General features: G+C 42.5%; 1 protein-coding gene across 6 annotated transcripts in view; it reads right to left on the bottom strand.

Moving 5' to 3' along the window:
• Positions 1 to 1,694: 1,694 nt before the first annotated feature.
• NFRKB (nuclear factor related to kappaB binding protein) overlaps positions 1,695 to 20,990 on the bottom strand; it is a 46,262-nt gene continuing 26,966 nt past the window's right edge. For 5 of the 6 annotated variants that reach the window (XM_077112443.1, XM_077112444.1, XM_077112441.1 and 2 more), the window contains exons 13-26: positions 16,469 to 16,548; positions 16,310 to 16,356; positions 14,997 to 15,057; positions 14,453 to 14,627; positions 13,413 to 13,519; positions 12,824 to 12,947; positions 12,555 to 12,634; positions 12,167 to 12,387; positions 11,797 to 12,067; positions 10,924 to 11,136; positions 7,803 to 8,570; positions 4,637 to 4,743; positions 3,743 to 3,878; positions 1,695 to 3,621 (exon numbers count right to left, since the gene is read on the bottom strand). In XM_077112443.1, the coding sequence (XP_076968558.1) occupies positions 3,496 to 3,621; positions 3,743 to 3,878; positions 4,637 to 4,743; positions 7,803 to 8,570; positions 10,924 to 11,136; positions 11,797 to 12,067; positions 12,167 to 12,387; positions 12,555 to 12,634; positions 12,824 to 12,947; positions 13,413 to 13,519; positions 14,453 to 14,627; positions 14,997 to 15,057; positions 16,310 to 16,356; positions 16,469 to 16,548 (2,516 nt within the window). In that variant the 3' untranslated portion in view covers positions 1,695 to 3,495. The remainder of the gene's footprint in view (positions 3,622 to 3,742; positions 3,879 to 4,636; positions 4,744 to 7,802; positions 8,571 to 10,923; positions 11,137 to 11,796; positions 12,068 to 12,166; positions 12,388 to 12,554; positions 12,635 to 12,823; positions 12,948 to 13,412; positions 13,520 to 14,452; positions 14,628 to 14,996; positions 15,058 to 16,309; positions 16,357 to 16,468; positions 16,549 to 20,990) is intronic. The other variant, XM_077112446.1, reaches the window with a different exon arrangement.

Here is a 20,990-nt window from a genome sequence, read left to right as displayed (position 1 = left end):
CAGCAAGCATGGATGGCATGCCTGGTGTTCCAGGAGGCGACGGAGGAGAGGAAAAATGGGGAGTCTGCCCTTTAGAAAAAGCACTTTCCAGGCACTAAGACTAGTATGTACAAAGGCAATAAAATAACAAGAGTTCATGAGTAGCTGATACGGTGGATTAGAACAAACCTGAGGGATCTCACAGACCAAGTAACACCCTTCATTTGAATAGAATCTTTTGGACTTTGAGATACATTTTATCTCATTTGATTTTCACAATCACCTCTAACATAAGTGTAATGAGTTTTTCAGAGACATTCATTAGCCTAAAGGCACACAACCAATAAACAGCAAAACCAGTTTTCAGTAAGACTGTGAAGCCTAGCATAATTCTCACTGTACCACCCTACTATGTCATGGCAAACACAGTTTATGGGAAGCACTGCATGTTCTTCGGAAGAAATGCTGTACTTAAATGAGAGGTAGCCACCCATGGTTAGCCAGAATTTCAGAGTTGAAGTCTCACCTTAAGTATTAAGAATGAGCTAATAAAAAATATGGATTTAGTTATTCGAAATGAAGAATCCCTGGGCCCCCTTATTCATTCAATAAGCATTAATACTTGCAATTACTGTGTTTCCCTGTATAAAACGTGTTCTTTCCAATTGGCGATGGGAAGGGGGAACCTATGCCTTGTCTTATACGTTCATAGAAAAGATCTCCATTCTAGATTAAAAGGGTAGGATAATTTAGGGAAAGGTGGTGCTTTCTCCTGAGAGGGACTGGAGTGTGAAGATCAGATGTAAACTATTAAAATGTATGTTGGTGCCCCTCTCAACATGTTTTGAGATTCCTCCATGGAAATGATCAACCCTGGTATAAACTCTCTTAGATGTGGTGGTAACGTACATACCGATCACAATACTACTCACCAGACTCAATCTCAGATACATGATCTCAATACTTCTACCAATCTCTGTCAGCTAGAGGTTCTGAGGCCCAATGGTGGCAACTCAGAAATTCTTCTGGAATTGTTTCCCCCAAAACAAACACTGGCGATGTCACCTCAAACAACTCCAGTAGAGAATTTCCTATTCTACAACCTTCTGCTGACAGGATGGATGGCATCCTTACTAGGGAGTCAATCCCATATTTGCATCCTCAAACACACCAGTATTTTATATCCCTACCTAGGATGTAAATATCTGCATGCACAAAGGAGACAAGCAGTTAGGTGATATTGATAAATAAAAGCCTGGGGAGAGTTGAGACTGAATCCCAGAGCCATTTTTATGAAATATGTGCTAAGTATATTCAGAAGGGATTTGTTTTTAACCATCAGTAAAATACTTGAGACAAGCTCTCTCAAATTTCTACTTTTCTCATTTAGAAACTTTCTTACTTTCATGAACTGTCTTACTGAAATCTGACCCTAAAAATAACAGATGTCCAAATAACAGGTACTATATGCTCAGATGCACTCTCCTTTACTCGGATAAAGAATCGATTATTTTCTTCACTGCAGCCCCTACCTCCCACCATTAAATTACCAATCTTATTTCTGTGCCAGCTCTTTACTCACCCTCAAAACTCAATCATATCTCAGCCAATTCTTGTCCACCCTTTATAGTTCAGGCTGATATCCCCCCCTTACCAACCCCCCAAATACCCCCCCCCCCCACACCCATCGCCACACCCAGCTCTGGACTGGCCTGGAGCCTCAGCACCACACACTGCAGCCATCCTTCCCTTGGAGGCCAGCTGAACTGGAATGTGAATTAAAATGGAAGACTATATTTACATTTTGGTGCTTTCTGACTTCAACTCAGAATTTCATTATCTCACATTTAAAATGGGTCAGTAGCATCTACCATACATTATTGTAAGAATCATGTGAGATGTTTGGGAAACAACTTTGCAGCCAACGAGACCCTCTAAACCATCCACACCTCTCCAACTTGCCCATTCACCCAACCCCAACCCAACTACCCTATATAAATACTCAACCATTTCAATTCTATGCCCTCCAACTCTACTTCCTTCCCCAGAACCCATAAACGGTAATCACTAATTTCCCACAAATTAAAGATACATTTTAAATAATATGGCTACTTTTAAAATAGGGAAGCCCTATCACTGCAGAAAAGCTTTACCAACCCACCCCTGCCCTAATAAAAAAGAGGCATATACTATTAATCATGAGTGCTTTAATTACTTCTTACATCTTAAAATATTGTTCTGAGCTAGACCTGTAGCTGGGAGGAGATGGGAAGTATGGAACAGGCAAGATGAAGTAGTCCTGCAACTTGTGAGGCAGGTCGCTGCCCCCGTGCATCCCCACACCCTTCCTGCCATCTACTCTCCAGCAGGGATCAGCAAATTTTTCTTCAAGGTCCAAATAATAAATATTGTAGGCTAGAGGGCCATGCTGTCTTTATGGCAACTACTCAATACTGCCAATTCAAAAGGAGGAGTCAAAGATATATGTAAGCAAGTGGGCATGGCTGTGTTCCAATAAAACTTTATTTACAAAAACAGGTGGCCAGCCAGCTGGCCAGTTTGCTAAACACTGCCCTGGAGCAAAGCAAACTTTATAATCTCTGGACTGCAACAACGTTTGCACTGCAAAAGCAGCATCTTGGCTGGCATCCCCTACTTTCTGTGTACTTGCCCCAAATGGAAGTGTGAACAGACTTGAGGACATAGCTGGCAGGTAAAAATATGCACCACCATCAAGATGCCTACACCCCATCTTCTAATAAGGCAGGATATCAAACCCAATCCCATTTCAGGGAATAATCCACACTGACCCACTTGCTGTATTTCTTTACCACTTTGCAGCCTCTCAATTATATGTAGTTAACAAGTCAGCCACCCCCCAACTTACTAAGACTCTTGCTAATCTATCATTCTGAGCAAATAAATAAATAATCAGTTTGGGTGGGTGGGTATGGCTAAAGCCAAGGTTTCTATTTGATAAAGATGTACAAGTTCTGGGCCACGGTGGCTCAGCAGGTAAGAGTGCTTGCCTGTCATGCCCGAGGACCCGGGTTCGATTCCCGGTGACTGCCCATGTAAAGATGTACAAGTTCTTTAAAAAAATAAGTTACATAAACTTTTCTGGACTCAAAACTCCTAACTAGACCGTTAGTCACGGAGAAAAGCAGAAGCTAAAAACTACTAATCCACATAAAGAAAGAGGTGCATTCACTGTCTTGTACCCTCGGCAACTGGTTAGTCTCCCTAGCTGTGCCACTCTCAGGGGAGAAAGTGGCTTGTATGACACATATCAGTCTTCTGGACTGGCCCAGAGTGGGCTGGGCACTTGGGGACAGGCCTTGCTCAACGCCCTCCACAAGTGAGGCAGCTACAGGACCGAGGCCACTGCTGCCATCACCGCCCGCAGGCCTTCCATCACAAGATAGCCAGAGGAATGAGGCAACTGCCCACTCCCTCCCTTTCAGCTGCAAAGACAGGCCAGATGTGGGTTTCCTGGAAGCCACTGTCCTCTCCCCATCACTGCTGTTCGGGTGCCTGTTTAGGAGATGGGGCTGTGGTCACAACAACTGTGGGAACTGCCTTAGAGGACCCAGAAGCTGTGCCCTGTTGGAGATGGGAAGCTGGGACAGTCTGGATGCGCACCTGTTTACAAAGAGACAACATATAGTTGGTGAACCGAAAAATGCAAATGGTTTCATCAGTTAAGAAGAGTAGAACAAAGCAAAAGAAGCTTGATCTGGCAACACACTGCCTTGGTTCTTACCTGTGTGGCCTGCCCTTGCTGCTGAAGCTGCTGCAACTGCTGGGCGGTGAGAAAGCTAACAGGTTTGTTGCCAGCAATGAGCTTCGTGCCCGCAGGCATGGTGGTCAGGATGATATTGCGTCCCAGCCCACTGATACTGAGAAGGGAAAGCAGGAGCAAGGCATAAGGAGATGAGAGGTTTGATGCCTAGTGAAAATTCCAGCATTCTGAAGTACAAACCAACTGACAAGACTAAATGTCTTCCAGTTTTTCTACTTGCTGGTGCAGGAGAAAGGAGTGAGCTAGAACCAACCAGTGGGGTGGATAAAAGTGACCCCAGCCTCCACACCCTCATCAACAAGAGTAATGGACAGGGACCCACAGAGGTCTGTTCTCCTGACAAGACCCTCCTCCTAAAAAAGCCTTGTGACATAAACTGCTGATTTCAGCAGGCCCTTTATCCCTGTTTAAGTCAGGCTTCCAGGAAGTGCCTAGCCAATGAATCCCCACATCTGTGCATTCCAATGGCCAAGGAGGCCTTCCCTAGCCACTATATGAAAGTGCCATCCCTAGTACTGTCTCACTAACATGTCCCAGCACTTCTCACCCACTTATTTGCTTTCTTTCCAGAATATGGACCACCATCCAATATGGTGTATAGATTATATTTTTAAAAATATTATTCACAATGAAACCGTGTATTTTCTGTCTGTTTTAATCACGGCTGCAGCCCCAGACCCTAAAGCAGTACTGAATGCTCTATACCTATTCTTGAAGAACACACAAACAAAATGCAAGATATCCAAGGAAGGTCCCAGGAAACTCAGCTGTCTTCTCACAGTAACAAGGAACTATCCATAAGGCCTGCCTGCTCACCCCTCTAAGCTTGTGTACTCACTACTATGCAGCACTTACTTGGCTCCTAGGCTGCCTTTGAGGATGGGGGCTGTGACCACACTTTTGCCCTTCATAGGCTGGCTGATAACAGATAGAGGGACTGTGATCCGGGTTGGCAGCTTCCCCTATGTAAAAAAAAGCAATCAGGTTTCATGAGCAAGATGGAGGTAAGGAAAACCACAAGGTGTCCTCTATAGCAGAGTGCACAACAGGTGCCTTTATTACCCATCCCCTCCAGGGTCCCATCTACTGTAGTCATAGGCTTATGGAGTGTGTCTGTGATCTTCTTCTTTCACACTATAGAGAGCAGCTAAGCAGACATATATAACTGCAGGACCAGGTAAACACAGTCCTAACCACAAACAAAGAATGTGCTTACCCAACTGTAGCACTAGGCTTGGCACTCCTTAGAGGGCAGCATCTTATTCACCTCTGTAACCCCAATCCCTGACACAATGCTGAGTACAGGATAACTATTGGTAAAACAAATATGAGGCAGGACAGAGTAACTCAAGAGTTAATCTCTACTAATTGCACAGCTGCTGCTTTACTGGAATGCAAGTTTACTGGTGGGGAACAAAGAACTGGTCACATGCCCTGGGTTCTTTCTGTTTTTCCCAGAGATAAGAGGTAAATTAGGGGACACCAATAATAAATTCAACTAGGTGAAAAGTCTAGGCCCCAAACTAATAAGGCGCAGGAGGAACAAAAAAATCTTGGGTCTCTGGAATTTCACAGTAGCTTAAATTAGACTGCTGTATTTTCAGGCTGTCTAGTTTTTAATGCATATAGGTAATAACATTTAATACACATTGGTAAACTCTCACTTTAAAATAATTCAAGGGGATGGTAGTGAATAGGATACTAAGAAAAGGTATCCACATGTCCAGGCAGGCTAGTTCTAAAGAAGCTGGTCATTTGGTTTCAAAACTGGGCCTCAAGTCCCATGGCGATCCCACCTAGACTATGCCCAACTTGAAGCTCACTGGAAAATACTTTTAAGATGTCAACAAGCAACAGGACACCATGAGATGATTCCTACAAATGGACTCATTTAAGGTATGTTCCTTCTTCTTACTTAAGGGGGCCTTGGCTGTTAAAATATTTCAGACCACATGTATACCAACAACTGGACTGTCCCTTCAAGAACTAGCCTAACTAGCCTCAGGGGGGTGGGGTGGGTAGAGGTGATATTTAGGGAGGAAGTATGGTTCAATACTTCCTACCCCACCCAGTGCTCTTGGGTTCTATTTTCCTAGTTGACTATAATAGGATAGATCCCACTGGATGTGCCCTTTCCAAGTCAGGAAAAGGATTCAAAGAAACAAAAGCAGATCCAGTAAGTGCAGTGTCCTTGCCTCCTCATTTCAACTTCTGTGATACAGGAACCTACATAAATATTTCCTTTTAAGTCACATTATTTTTTACTATTATTACTATTATTTTTGACCACATATGTCCTTTTTTCCTCTCTCACTTCAAAAATAAACCACATTTTGTACTGTTCCTCTGAGCCCCACTCCCTAGCACTGTGTTTCTGATCTCCAGGTTACTTACAGAATAGACTCATACATCCTGAAACATGCCTAGGCTATGTGGAAATGTTGTTAATGGTAACATTTCTTAGTGGGGAAGGGATGAACGAGTCAATTACATGGAAACAATGTAAAATATATGACATTAAAACCTTAACCTCGGGTGGGCCACGGTGGCTCAGCAGGTAAGAGTGCTCGCCTGCCATGACCGAGGACCCGGGTTCAATTCCAACGGTGCCTGCCCATGTAAAAAAAAACAAACAAAAACAAACAAAACAAACAAACAAAAACCTTAACCTCATGCCATTCACATATTTCAAGTGGATTATCAACTGTACTTTTTTTTTTAAGTTCTGAAAGTATGTGATGAAAATAAAGGATAGCATCTTTATAATCCTGGCATAAGGAAGGTACACGGCACAAAACCCAGAAATGATAAAAGACTGATAGATCCAATCAGATAAAATTGTAAATACCTGTCGAGCAAGAGGTTCTGCATGCAAGATTAAAAGGCAACTGACCAAGTGGAAGAAAGTATTTTCTGCACATACAAAGAATTGTATCCACAAAATGTAAAGGGCTCCCTAAAACAGTAAGAAAAAGTCAAATACCCCAAAAGAAAAGTGGCAAAGATACAAAAGGCAATTCACCACTGGAGAGGTTATGCAGACAGTCTATATTCATAAGAATAGGGAAATGAAGTTTAAAAGAATATCCCTTTTCACCAGGAAGACAGGTCATAAAGGTGAAACACCTGGTGACAGCCAGTGGTGATGAGGGTCTGGGGGAAAAGGAAGCTTGCAGGTAAGGGTATAAGCTAATGTGGCCTCCTGTAGCACAACTGGAGCATCTATGAAAACTTTAAATTACAAAAACCCCTGTGGCCCATTTTAGGAACCTGTGCTCTAGAAATACTATACTAGTTCATTCATATGCCCAAGAACATTCACTACAGCACTAATTATTTAACAGTAAAAATGTAAACTTTAGTAAAGAATGGTTTGAGTACATCCCTTCTAGGGTTTACTATGGAATCATTCAAAAGAATGTAGTCAAGATCTTGTCAGACCCAGAAAGACCCCCAAGAAATATTTTTAAATGAATAAATCAGAGAACAATACATAGAATAAAGTCTCTCACATATATTGTTTAAAAATTAAGTGTATATGTATGAAAGCACTCAGGAAAAGGACTAGAAGGAAAATATCAAACTGCCAACAGTAATTAGCCCTCAAGGAGAGGACCTGGAGGTGGGAGAGAAAAAATTCTGTATTTTACTGTATGTACTTCTGTTTTGTTTTAATTTAAGAATGTATGCATGTATTACACTTTCATAAATTCCAAAGGAAGGTGGTGCAATGGTGGTTCAGTGGCAGAATTCTTGCCTGCCATGCTGGAGACCCAGGTTCGATTCCCAGAGTCCACCCACGCCAAAAAAAAAAAATTCCAAAGGAAAATATAAAGTATATAAAAAAGGAAATCAGTCTGAGTCAAACAAGGTGATCTAGAAAGGGCTTCTACTCTCCATCCCTACAGTGAACAATGCCCTACCACCTAGGGAATCTTCCCAATCACTGGAGTGATAAAGTCCCTAAGATTTCCTCACAGAAGGGTGAAACTTTAGCAAAGCACTAACACAAGTTACTCACGGCCTGGGATGTGGACACAACTGTGGTGCTGACAGGGACCTGCCGCACTGCAGGGGCTCCTGTCCCAATGCTAATGGGGGTGTTGGCAGCCCCCGACGCCACCGCCACAGTCTTGGACACAGCAGCGTTCATACTGGGCAAGGAGACCGCTGAGGTATGAACAGTTCCAGTCCCAGTTGCCACTGAGGACCCTTGCTTGCTGTGGGCCGCAACTGTGAGTGTCTGGCCTGCTTTGGGGGGCATAACTCCCAGGCCCTGCACAATGCGGATTGTGGCCGCTGGTTTTGCTTCTGAAGAGGCTGTGGTGGTTTTTCCCTTCTGGTCTGGCACACTCACACCAAGTGCTGGCATCAAGCGAAACGCTGAGCTTGAGGCTTCTGTTGGCTTGAGGTCAGGAGTCACTTTAACCACTGTGGTGCCAGTGGGAGCGGAAGAGGGTACGCTGGCCGTACTGGCTTTGGCAGAGCTGTCGGCTGTGTGCACTGGATTGGAAGTGACGTGTAAGGTAGCAGAGATGCCTTTGCCTGTGGGGCCACTTCCTGCCCCAAAGAGGTCCTGAGTCAGTTTGACTGTGGTGACCTGAGACTTGGCCAATGTAGCCATCATGTCTGGAGTGATTCGCAGAACTGTCTGGCCTTTGGCATCTGTAGTGATGGAAGAGGGTGGTAGGCGCAATACATCCTTCCCCTGGATGCGGAAGTTAGTGGCTGTAAGTGGAATGCTGTTGCCTGCCTGGGGCTTCACACCAAGCTGCCCAGTGATTGCCACCTGGGTGGGGAGAAACAGCACTGAAGACAGACTCCATGCCAACTCAGTGGAGCACTAGAATTAGGCAACTCTCCATTTCATGGGTATGTGTTTCAGTTTTTAACTTCTTATCATTTTGATAATAGCAGTTTATCTATCCTTCCAGTCTGAGTAGCTGGAATATTTTAAAGTAAATCCAAAATATATCATTTCACTGATCAATACCTCTTCTGTAGCATCATCTCTAACCTACAAAACGACTATTGAAACAAACATAATCACAATGGCACATCAATACCTAAGATAACTAACAATACCTTAACGTTGCCTAATATACACTCACATTTCCCCTGCTGTCTTAACAATGCCTATTCTCAGTTGTGCCAACCTTTTCTTTGAAGGTGGTATTTATGATCTGGTGTTTAAGAGTAGGGGGTTAGAGGCCAGATTCCTTGGATTTCCAGGGCAGGCTCACTACTTACTAACTCCAAAGGCCAATGCCCCATGTGTTTAAGTAATAGAGGCTGCCTTTCTGGCCAATGCAGGGACTTCCTCTGTCACATGATGGATTTTCTCCTTGCTGCTAGATCACTGCCATCAGAATGCAAACATGCTGTGATATCCATCCTAAAGAGCAACAAACTCCATGTCTTCCTCCACCCACAGCTCTAAATCTTGCTCCCTTAAAAAGCAAAACTCCTCTAAACATCACCTCTACTCACTGTCTTCACTTTCTTATTTTACATTCTCTCTTGAATCCATTCCCAAAAAGCCAGCACACCACTAGAAGCAATCAAGTTCATCAACTACCTACTTCCAAGGGACAATGGTCAATTCTTAGCCTTCACCTTACTCACACATTCACTACACTGGATAGTTGCCGACTCCCTCCTTCAATGAAGACACCTTCTCTCTTAGTTTCCAGTTCTCTATGCCTTAGTGTTTCCTTCTCAATAAGCGATAGCACTATCTACCCAGTTACTCAAGCCAAGAACCAGGGAATCATTCTTGACTCCTTTCTCTTAGACCAATAATTAAATCACCAGAGATCGCATTGGCTCTAACTTCAAATTATATAAAGAATTTCACCACTTCTCACCACTTCCAGTGACTACACCCACTAATATAAGCCAGCATTCTCTCTTGTCTGGACTAGCGAAACTGCCTCCGACCTGGTCTCCCCACTGCCATTCTTGTTGTCACCAGCCATTCTACACAGCAGCAGCCAGAGGCTTCTTCAAATGTAAACCACATCAAGTCATTCTAGCACTAATCTTCCAACAGCTCCCCATCCCACTTAAATTAAAATCAAAGTGCTTGCCACAGCCTGTAGAAGGCTGGACCTGATTTAAGCACCAGCAACCTCTCCCAATCGCATCTCCAAACGCTCATGCTTGCTCATGAAGCTTCAGCACTCCTATTGTTCCTCAAACATGCAAATACCTTTCTGACTCCAAGCAGTTTTTACTTGCTGCCTTGTGCCTGGAATGTTTTAACCTACGTAATCATTACATGGCCCTTCTCTAACTTCACTCATGTCTCTCTCAAATGTCAGCTCCTCATAGAGGCTTCCTCTGACTACCCCAGCTGAAATAGTACACTATCACTCTCTGCCCTTACCCTGCTTACTGGCTGCCAGAGCACTTACTAGTACCCAGCAATGCAGTATTTATGTATTTGTTTCTCTTCTAACCCTAATAGAATATAAACTCCATGGAGGCAAGGACAGTCTATTTAACATGTGACTAAATCCCTAACACTTAGGACAGTGCCTGGCACACAACAGGTACTCGATAAATATCTGCTGAATGAAAAAAATATTGATACTTCACTGTTATGTGCTTCCATTTCCTCATCTGTAAAACAGGGATAACAAACATCTATCCCATAGTGTTACGAGGATTAAACCACTTAATATCTATCAAGTGCTTAGGATAAGGCAGCACAGGGTAAGCCCTTTAATCATTGTTAGTTGCTATTCTACCTACAAATTGTTTGGGGTTCAATGGTTACGCGTTTGTATTCACAACCAAGAAAGTACAAACAGTCTACTTTTACTAGTGGTGAAACTGAAAAGCCAGTAATAGTATATATATAAAGCTACACCACTGGGTTTTAACTCAATTATTTCATGAGAAGCTGACTCTAAATTTACCAAATGCTGAGCTGCATGGAAAGAAGTGGAAGACATCTCTGAAGAATTTATAAAGCTTACACTGACATTGGTAGGAGCTCATACCTGAAATATTTAAAATAAGGGTCAAAGATTGCAAGTCTTTTTCCTGTGGGCACCAGGTTTTTTTTAAGAATCTCCTGCTCCACCATCCTTTGCTCTAGGATAAGGGCGTCCAGTACACAGGAGAGTTCCCCTCACCTGCTTGATGATACTCTGCCCAGAGACATTCTGAATGACCGTGGCTGTGGAGGAGCTGGGTGTCGAACCTCCAGGAGAACTAGTTGTTGGCTTGCTGGCAGGACTGGCTGAGGCAGGGAGACCTGTCACTGCAAGCCCCGATGGCCCAGTTCCAGGCCGTGGCACAGAGTTTGCTGACGTCTGAGCTTTGACTGGAACGGTGGCCATTACTGTCTAGTTTAGAACATGAGGCCAAAACCTTAATTAGATACTAAAATGCAGATCAGCAGAGTCTCTCAGTGTATTACCTACCACCCAGAAAGCTTTTCTCTAAAAGTACTTCTAATCCCAGCTGGATGGCCTCAGGCCATTCAGTCTAAGCACTCTTATAGCTCACTGATCTGTTGAGCACTGCATACTTCTTACATTTGTGTAGAACAACCTAATTTCCAGAATGCTTTTTTACATTTAACATCTCATTTCATTCCTATACACTGAGAACAGATGTTATTATATTCATTTTACAATAAAGGAAACTAAGGCAAAAGGGCTAAGAATCTTTTCATAAATCATACAACTAGATAGAGCATGGTCAGGACCACAGCCTATGTGGAAGAAGCCTCAAATTTAGAATCACAACTTTTGGATTTAGATCCCAGCTCTACCAGGGTCTTGGCATTATGAGCCTGGGTATATCACTATGCTTCCCTCAAGTTCTGATTCTCAACATGTTAAAAACCCTATATAAAGATGCTGACCTGGGTGTGAAGACATGAACACAATAACTAAGAACCCTTGGTGCTGAGTACCCACTTGAACCATCAGACTTCTCTGGGTCTGTTCTCCCTGTTTCCCAGTGGCCTTTACCTCCCAGCCTCCACACCACCCCTGTACCTGGGGCACCACTTTGGTCTGTGCAGCAGAGGCTGGAACCCGGATCTGTGGCCCCACTGGCATCTGAGGCAGTGTCTGTGTCGACCCTGTGGACTGCTGGGTAACGGGAGGAAGGCTAGACGGGGCCACCACCCGCACCTGGGGTAGTCCAGTCGAACCTGAGTGGCCCATGAGCCGGGCAGCAGACTGAGAACTTGGGGGAGTCTGGCTGGAAACTGGAGAAAGCATTGTTCCGAGCTGGGGCATTGTTGGCGATGACACCAGAAGAACACTATGAGCAAAACCAGGGGAAAAATAAAATACAAGAAAACTTAAACATACAAGTAAGATTTTGGAGAGAGAAAGCTAAAGAAGAGATGGAGGAGCTTACCTTGAACTAGATTTAGGTGGTTCTGAGATAGGAGTTGGGGTACTTTTGTTCACTGATGATACAGGTGGAGGGGAGATAGGAGTCGTAGGCAAAGCTGGAGGCGTGGGGGTTACAGGTGTGACTGGAGTGGGGGGCATGCTAGAGTCGCTGAGACTCATCTGGCTCTGCTCTGAAGGGCCACCACCGGGGACCTTCACCAAACTCTCCTTGTTACTGGACTTCTGCAAATGGAAAATAAAGGAAACCCATGTGCAGGTGTAGCGAAGATGCCCCTGAAGGAAGGCATGACCCTACAATCTCTGATGCACTGAGGTGAGTGAAAGCACCTATTCCCATTTATATCCATTCCAGAAATCACTAAAGTGAATATTCTCATGAGGTCACTTACCACCTTGGATGGGGGCTTGGGTTTTTGCTGAAGGGCTTTTCTGGCTTTTGCTGCAGCTGCTTGTGCTTGGTGAATCCGCTCTGTAAACAAGAACAGTAAGCATCAGGAATAGGTTACCATACTGAGGAAGGTGGCTTGGCAGGCCTCGCTGGGGTCTCATCAGCAGGCTGACTCCTGCCTGAATGCCAATAAAGAGAATAATGGAATTGGGGCAAGAAGTCAGAAGCCTCCGCAATCTGGTCTGACACAGCACCCAGGTCCTCACGCACCAAACTCTTCCTCGCTCCGGTCACGATGCAGATAGATCCATAGTTTCCGTCCAATGTCATATTTCACACATGGGTCTTTTTCATAGTGTAGCCGATCCAGTGCCCCACTCACTACTGTATTCACCTAAGAACCAGAAGCACAGGTGAACAAGGCATAAGTCAGATCAGGTAAGTTATCTGGATGCCAGAGAATCACTGGCCATAAGTCACAGCTGATAAACAGATTATAACTGAGATTAGTTGCAGTACTCCCAATAGCTCAATAAGTTATTTGGCAACACAGGAAATACTCAAAGACTCCTGAGAAACTGATCTGTTTTCAACTTAAAGACACTGTGAACTAAGTTAAGTGACCAGCCTTCCCTTTAGTATGAGATGAAGCAAAGCCTGGAGCCAAATCTGGAGTTCACTCACAGCAAGTGAACCTGGGTTTTAGGTCACCACTGTATATAATTTTGAGATACCCTTTTTATTCCTTCTGATTCAGTTCTCTCAAAAAATCTATACTTTATTTTATATCTCCTTATACATTTTCTTAAATCCACTCTGGAAAAAAAAGCTGAAAGAAACGATCTCTTCTCCATCCTACCTGAGTGCTGGTGACATCTGGTGCAAGAAACTGGGAGTCCTTGAGCAATTCACAAATCTCTGCCCGGGTACCTTCCCCATTTGGCAGCCGGGCCGCAGCATCCCGCACTGAGGAAATCAGAAAATACAAGGAAGACCCAAGCATGGCTTCCCTGAGGAACAATGTCTCTTTCCTGACTCTGGTGGGTTCTGTCTGGTGGGATCACTGTGTATCTGTCTAACCCAGACTCAGCATTAGGTGGGCACTGCCATCTGGTGGCTGGCAACATTGCCACTGAGTCTCCTACTTACTCTGCACTTTTAGGAAAGAGTGAAGGGCAATGGACACTGCAAAATTTAGCAGGTACATGAACTTAGGTGGGAAAAGGATTACATCTTTATTGGAAATTCAGCAATGCCCCCAGTTATGAACAATGGTAATAAACCACAATATACTGGCAAAGCTGGGATGCTATAACAGAAACCAGTTGTTTTCATACCACAGTATAGATGCTGCAGACAACTCAAAATATCATTATACTCATCACTGCTTGGAAATTACAGGACTTCTGAGGCCTGTTGTAAATTTCATCATTTAGTGTAATAATGAAATACATATACTTCTGCATTATAAATCTGTTTTAATATTCTGACAACTTTATATGACTGGTCCCTTCTGTAACTCTATTCATTTTATTTCATGCATTCTGAGAAGAGCCTACAGTCTTCACCAGAACGCTAAAAGAATTCCAAAAGAATTCACAGCACAATAAAGGCTGAGAAACCCCATCTTTGAAGGAATCATAACACAAAAGAAACAAGTCCTTATACTTATGCTGTTTTAGCTGGTGTGAATGAAAGAGAATGTGAGCCCAGACTCCAGGGGGAAAAAACACTGATTCCCGGAATAGATCTCTGGAGCTAGACCACCCTCTTCATCTCCTAAAATCTGGAGCTTCCTAAACGGGTTTCCCATATGGAAAAAGATGCAGAGTTCACAGGACTAGAGAAAAACTTTGGGGTGAAAACAGGGAGCCCTGACAATAAATACATGGCACCTACCCAGGGACAGGATGGTGACATAGGCAGGCCGGTCCGAGCGCAGCAGGGAGTGCTCCCGGGCTTTGTTGAGGGATGTCTCCTTGTCGAACACACCCTTCACGGGCCCCACGACAGACTCGAAGCCATGCATGCGGAAGGTGAATGCCTTATGGGGCTGGCTGTACCTGCAACGCTCCTGCAAGTGGAAAGGGGTCCCTCCTCAGCTCCCTCACATGAATGGGATCCTCCAGGAAAACCAGGGAAAGGGCTAGGGCCCTAGGAATACTGGGCCAACTGCAGAGAGAAAGCATGGTCTGCAGAGCTCCAGTCACTGAGTGAAAGGGCAACAAAACCCGGTTAAATATAAATGTGTTTTGCTATTCTGGAAGAAAAGCTCAAGGTGTTTTGTATTCCCTTCATCATGCCATTTCCACCCCTACAAAGAATCCCTACCAAAAAAAATATCTAAGGATCTAAATTTCCTTCAAGAATGTTGTCTCAAGAGTCCCTTTCAGACTGTTCTCTTTGATGCAAAGGTTTACAATGGGTTTTAGGTATTTCTTACCTGTTCCTGAAAAACCCGTTTCTCCTCCCCTGTGCTGGGCCGCACCACATAGTCAGTTCTTCTGGAACATAAAGAATTTTGCATCAGCTAGAAGTAAAAACCTAAAATTGTGGAACTGTAACCCATACCAAATTCTGAAATCTGTTCTACAACTAATTATTGTGATGTGCTTTGAAATGCATTGTTTTTTTGTTTATATGTTATCTTTCACAAAAAAGAAAAAAAAATCTATTGTGACGATAAATGAACAGTTACATGACGATACTGTGAACCACCGATTGTATACTTTGGATGTTTATGTGGTATATGAATATATATCAATTAAAAATTTAAAAAATAATTTCCATCAACTGAGAAACAGCAAGTGATTTCACAGATCCATCAACCCTCTTACACACCCAGCACTCATTTCCCAAAATGTTTCCATTTCCTTTGCAACATTAAAATACACCCCATTCATTAGTACTTTTGATTCTTACAAAGGTCAAAAGACCACTTTCCAGCTCCTACCAAGGAACTCCTAGTGGTATTTTCAAAATTACTTGATTCTTAGAAATCCAGAAAGGTATTGGATAGGAGGAAAAAAGAGGCTGACACTTTTACTCACTGTTTGTTATCAGTACTGCTGCTAAATAAGCTCAATCTAATGGCAACAAAAAAATCAGCCCCAAAAGAATAAGACTTCAAATTTGTCAAATGACAAAGGTGGCTTTTTGTCTCCTAGGGAAGGTATCTGGATAATGAGTTCTACACTCCTATGTTAGCAGTGGTCCTGCCATGTGTGTGAAGAGGTCGAGTCTGGAGCTGAAATGTGGAAATCTAATCAAAGGACCATAACCAGGCTGGAAACAGGACCAGGAGACGATGTGATGCAAAAAGTTCATGGCTAGGAGTCAAGAGATTTGAATTTGAATTGGGGCCCTGTCACTAATCTTCAGTGAGTCATTTAACTTCTCTAAGCTCCATTTCTTTATAGACATAGTGAAGAAATTGGAACAGATGAACTATTCTCCAATGGGAAATGGGGAGGGATTAATACAGGGATAAGAAGTACATAAATCTGCAAGGACCCCTCAGAGACTCCTCACTGCAGTACCACATTACCTAACCCTCCACCTCCATTAAGAACCCTTCCCACAGGGAGCCAGCCACTCTTTCTACTGGGAGGATATCACCCTCCCCATACTGAGGCAGGTAAAAATCAGGGGACCCCGAGGATCCCTCTCAGGTCCATTCAAAAATACCAAAAAGCCATGACAGTGCCTTAAACCCTGGTTTATGGGGCAATACCCATGTTCGAGAATTATACTCACACCCGAGGAACAGGGGTTGTGGCATCTGAGCAGTCTTCATTTTCTTGCTGGAGAAAAGGAAAAGGAAGCATTAACAAGCAAATGGACTAAAGAATTGTGGCTAACTTAAGGGCTCTGGAAACCCAATGAGAATCATCTGGTATTTCTTAAAAACAATACCTTACAGAAAGCCTGGTCTTTGGTTTCTAGCCACAGCTGGAAGAGGGCAGCTAATTCCTTTTCATTATCTTGAGACTGGCCTATAAGAACAAAAAGACAAAGACTAAAATTAAGAACTAAAGTGTGATTCAGAACGCCAACATTCTTTCACTGCTGCACTGGTACCACAGAATGCTGTATTGGGACCTAACGTATCAGGTGCTGTGCACGAGCTCAGCCCTTAGCTGGGACACCCTTCCTCCCGCTACCCCTGGACCGCTTCTCCTGAACGTCACCTCATGACCTCCATAGGGTAAATTGTTTCCATAATTAAAAAAGAAATGGAGAAAGCTAGAGGATAAAAACTGGGACTGTATAACTTAGCAAAACTTAGAGCAGACACCAATGGCAGTTAATTATATAAATATAAGAAAGTTTTTGGAAGAACTTGAACAAATATAGGTTACTATCATAAGATGTTAATAATAGGGTGTAATAAAGGGAAAAATACAATTAATGTAAACTAAGGTCTATAGTTAACAGCAACACTGTAATATTTTTTCATTAATTTAAAAAAAAGCACTATACCAAAGTCAATGTCAATGTCAGGGGGATATAAGAGGTATGCTAATTTTTTCCTTTGGAAGAAATGAGAATGTTTACATACTAACAGTGATGAATGCATAACTATGTGCTTATACCAAGAGCCACTGATTATACACTAAGGATGAATTACATGTTTTTTAAATGAAATTATTAAAAAAAGAAAGAAAGAAGAAAAAAAGGAAAGGGAGAGATTAAAGAGACAATAACAACCAAAGGTAATATATGATCCTGGACTGAAAATCATGTAGGAAAAATGCTCAAAAAGAAGTTTTTGAGACATGACAAAACTGAAGCAGAGACAGTAAGCTTTGTATCAATCTTAAAGTTCTTGAACTTGGTAACTGCACTTAAAGTGGTGACATAAGTGAATTTCCTTGTTCTTAGTAAATGTACATGGAAGTATGTATTCAACAAACATGATGTTTACAACCTATTCTAAAATGTTTAGAAAACAGATTTTTAAAAAAAGAAAGACACTGCAAATGTAGCAAAATGGTAAAAGTTGCTGAATCTGGGTATCTGGGGAGATATGTTGGAGTTCTCTGTATGTAGGTTTGTCTGTTCTGTAAATTTGAACATTTTTCAAAATAAAAAGTTATTTAAAAAAAAAGCCCTCAAATCCTAAACTATGTATTTTCTTTTGCTTGAATTCAGGCAGCTGAGGGCCATCAGAGAAAAACACTGAAAAAAGCAAAGGGCACTGCTATAAATTAGTGCTGAGTGCCTCTACTGGGCCTTCAACACAGCCTGCTGATCTTTATGGTTCATCCCTGCATATGACACTTTCCTACTCTCACTGAAATCCACATTACCCATAGAAACAGAACAGAGATTGGACAACTGGTGCTGAAGTAATACAGACTGTGCAACAGGACTGATTAAAAATTCAGAAATGGATAGCACAATACTACTTGATTGTAGCACAATAATATAAGTACACTGAATGAAGATGAATGCGAGTATGACAGAGGGCGAAGGGCTGGGGGCACATATGAAACCAGAAGAAAAGATAGAGGATAAAGACCGACAAGGTATAATTTAGGAAAGCCTAGAGTGTACAAGGATGGTGAGTGATATGCAAATTTAAAGATGTTTTTGCATGAGGGAGACAAATGTCAGTATTGCAGGGTGTTCAAAACAGTATACAGGGGAAAAAGTACAATCAATATAAACTAGGGTCTAGTGTCATCAGTAATGTTGTAATATGCTTCCACTGAATGTAACAAAGAATTATGACAAAGCTGAATGTCAACAGGCAGGGTAATTGGGAAAGGGGTATGGATTCTGTGTGGGGAAAAAAGGAAATGTATTCAGATAGAGTAAGATGGAGAAGGCACATCCATACAATTAGGTTGGGTTGTATGGTGTGTGAATAAAACTATTTAAAATTGAATAGAGGGCCAAGATGGCAGCTTAGCAAGGTGTGGGATTTAGTTCATTTTCCAGAGCAGCCAGTAAATAGCCAGGAACAGTACAACAGAACAACTGCTGGGGCCACGTCGGTGACCGGACATACAGCGTACCTCAGTCTGGACAAGCTGGACGGGCTGCAAGACCACCCAGACTCATGAGTTCCCCAAGACGTGGCGTGCTGGCACCCCTCCCCCAAAGGCTGCTTCCCAGAGGGGATAGGAAAGAAACTTTACTAGTAGCAGGGGCTGAGCGCAAACAAGCTCCAATTGTGGAATTAACAAATTCTGACTACTAAAAATAGGCCCCCAGCTCAGCTGAACCTGGAATAAAAGCTGAGGTGGCTGGTTTTTGCTCCAGGGCAGAGGGAGCAGGGCTGATGTAAAAAGAAAAAAGGAAAAAAAAAAATCAGAGGTTTTTTTGGATCGGATAGCACAAAATGCTTGAAAGGGTCTGGGCCCTGAAGGAAAGGAGAAGGCACAGAGGACCTAGAGATCCACAAGGCAACATACCAACTTAAGATCTTGATTGGCAAACTCGAGGAAGGAGGGTCTTGCTCTGAAAAGGATTTTTCTTTTTCTTTTTTGTGGCTGTGTTTCTACAGCTTGACTACTCTTTGGATACAACTGCAGAGTTCCTCAGGCTCCAACTGCCCCAGGCATAGGCAGAATTAAGCTTCTTTGAGTGTGTGTCTGGAGGCTATGCCTTCCCCAGGAGAGGGGTGGGGCCCAGATCAGGTGGAATCTCTCTCTCAAGGAATTCAGACTCCAGGGTCTGGAAAAGTAAAGCTATTAAAGCCAGCCTACAACCTCTCCTCTGTCTCAACCATACCCCCAGCAGGGAGAGTCTGTGAAGTTAAAGGTACCACATCACTTAATGCTGGTGGGAGCTGCAGGCAGAAAAATGCCACAGGATAGGAAAAACAGAGTACAGAGGCTTCATAGGAAAGTCGTTCAACCTGCTGGGTCTCACCCTCAGGGAAAACTGATGCAGGTGACTCTTCATACCTGAGAGAAGGCCAGTTTGGTCTGGGAAAATCTGGGTGGGGTCTATAATACCTAAACAGACCCTCCTAAGTGGGAAACAAAAAAGGCACCATAGAGGCAGGGCAAGAAACAAGAAAACAAGAACTGAAAAATTCTGATCTATTAAACAAAACCTCAGCTGGAGGTCTAGAATAAGCTGAACCATATGTCAAAGAACAGATAGACAACAAAGTCATCTAGCAAGAAAATACCAGGTTAAAAAAAGTGAAAACAATCTCCAGAATTAACTAATTAAGGTAATTAAATGCCTAGACACCAGAAAAAAATAAGAAATCATCCTAGGAAAATTGAAGATATGGCCCAGTCAAAGGAACAAACCAACAATTCAAATGAGATACAGGAGTTGAAACAATTAATTCAGAATGTTCAAACAGACATGGAAAATCTCATAAAAAATCAAATCAATGAATTGACAGAGGATATAAAGAAAGCAAGGAATGAACAAAAAGAAGAAATCAAAAGTCTGAAAAAACAAATTTCAGAACTAATGGGAATGAAAGGCACAGTAGAAGAGATTAAAAAAACAATGGAAACCTGCAATGTTAGATTTCAAGAGGCAGAAGATAGGATTAGTGAACTGGAGGATGGGACACCAGAAATCTGACAAGCAAAAGAAAACATAGGGTAAAGAATGGAAAAATAGGAGCAGGGACTCAGGGAACTGAATGACAACATGAAGTGCACAAATATACGTGTTTTGGGTGAACCAAAAGGAGAAAAGATGGGAAAAGGAGGAGGAAATAATCACTGAAAATTTCCCGACTCTTATGAAAGACTTAAAATTACAGATCCAAGAATTACACTGTACCCTTAACAGAATAGATCCAAACAGACATATTCCAAGACACTTGGTAATCAGAATGTCAGATATCAAAGAGAAGGAGAGTATCTTGAAAGCAGCAAGAGAAAAGCAATCCATCATATACAAGGGAAGCCCAATAAGACTATGTGTAGATTTCTCAGCAGAAACCATGGAGAAGAGAAGACAGTGGTATCATATATTTAAGATACTAAAAGAGAAAAACTGCCAACCAAGAATTCTATATCCAGCAAAACTGTCTTTCAAAAATGAGGGGGAGAACTTGGAGAATTTCTATTGGTAACAGAGACCATCAAGAATCAAGTATAGAAACAGGGTAGATGTTGGGCAATTAGAGTTGAAGGGATACAGATTGTGCAACAGGACTGATTGTAAAAATTCAGAAATGGATAGCACAATACTACCTAACTGTAATACAATAATGTTAGAACACTGAATGAAGCTGCATGTGAGAATAACAAAGGGAGGAGGCCTGGGGCATAAATGAAATCACAAAGAAAGACAGACGATAAAGATTGAGATGGTGTAATCTAGGAATGCCTAGAGGGTATAATGATAGTGACTAAATGTACAAATTTAAAAAATGTTTTTGCATGAAGAAAAACAAAAGAATGTCATTACTGCAGTGTGCTGAAAATAGATGGTACTTAATATTTTAAAA

The sequence above is a fragment of the Tamandua tetradactyla genome, chromosome 8, assembly GCF_023851605.1.
Source record: "Tamandua tetradactyla isolate mTamTet1 chromosome 8, mTamTet1.pri, whole genome shotgun sequence".
NCBI lineage: Eukaryota > Metazoa > Chordata > Mammalia > Pilosa > Myrmecophagidae > Tamandua > Tamandua tetradactyla.
This window is presented reverse-complemented; position numbering and strand designations above follow the sequence as displayed.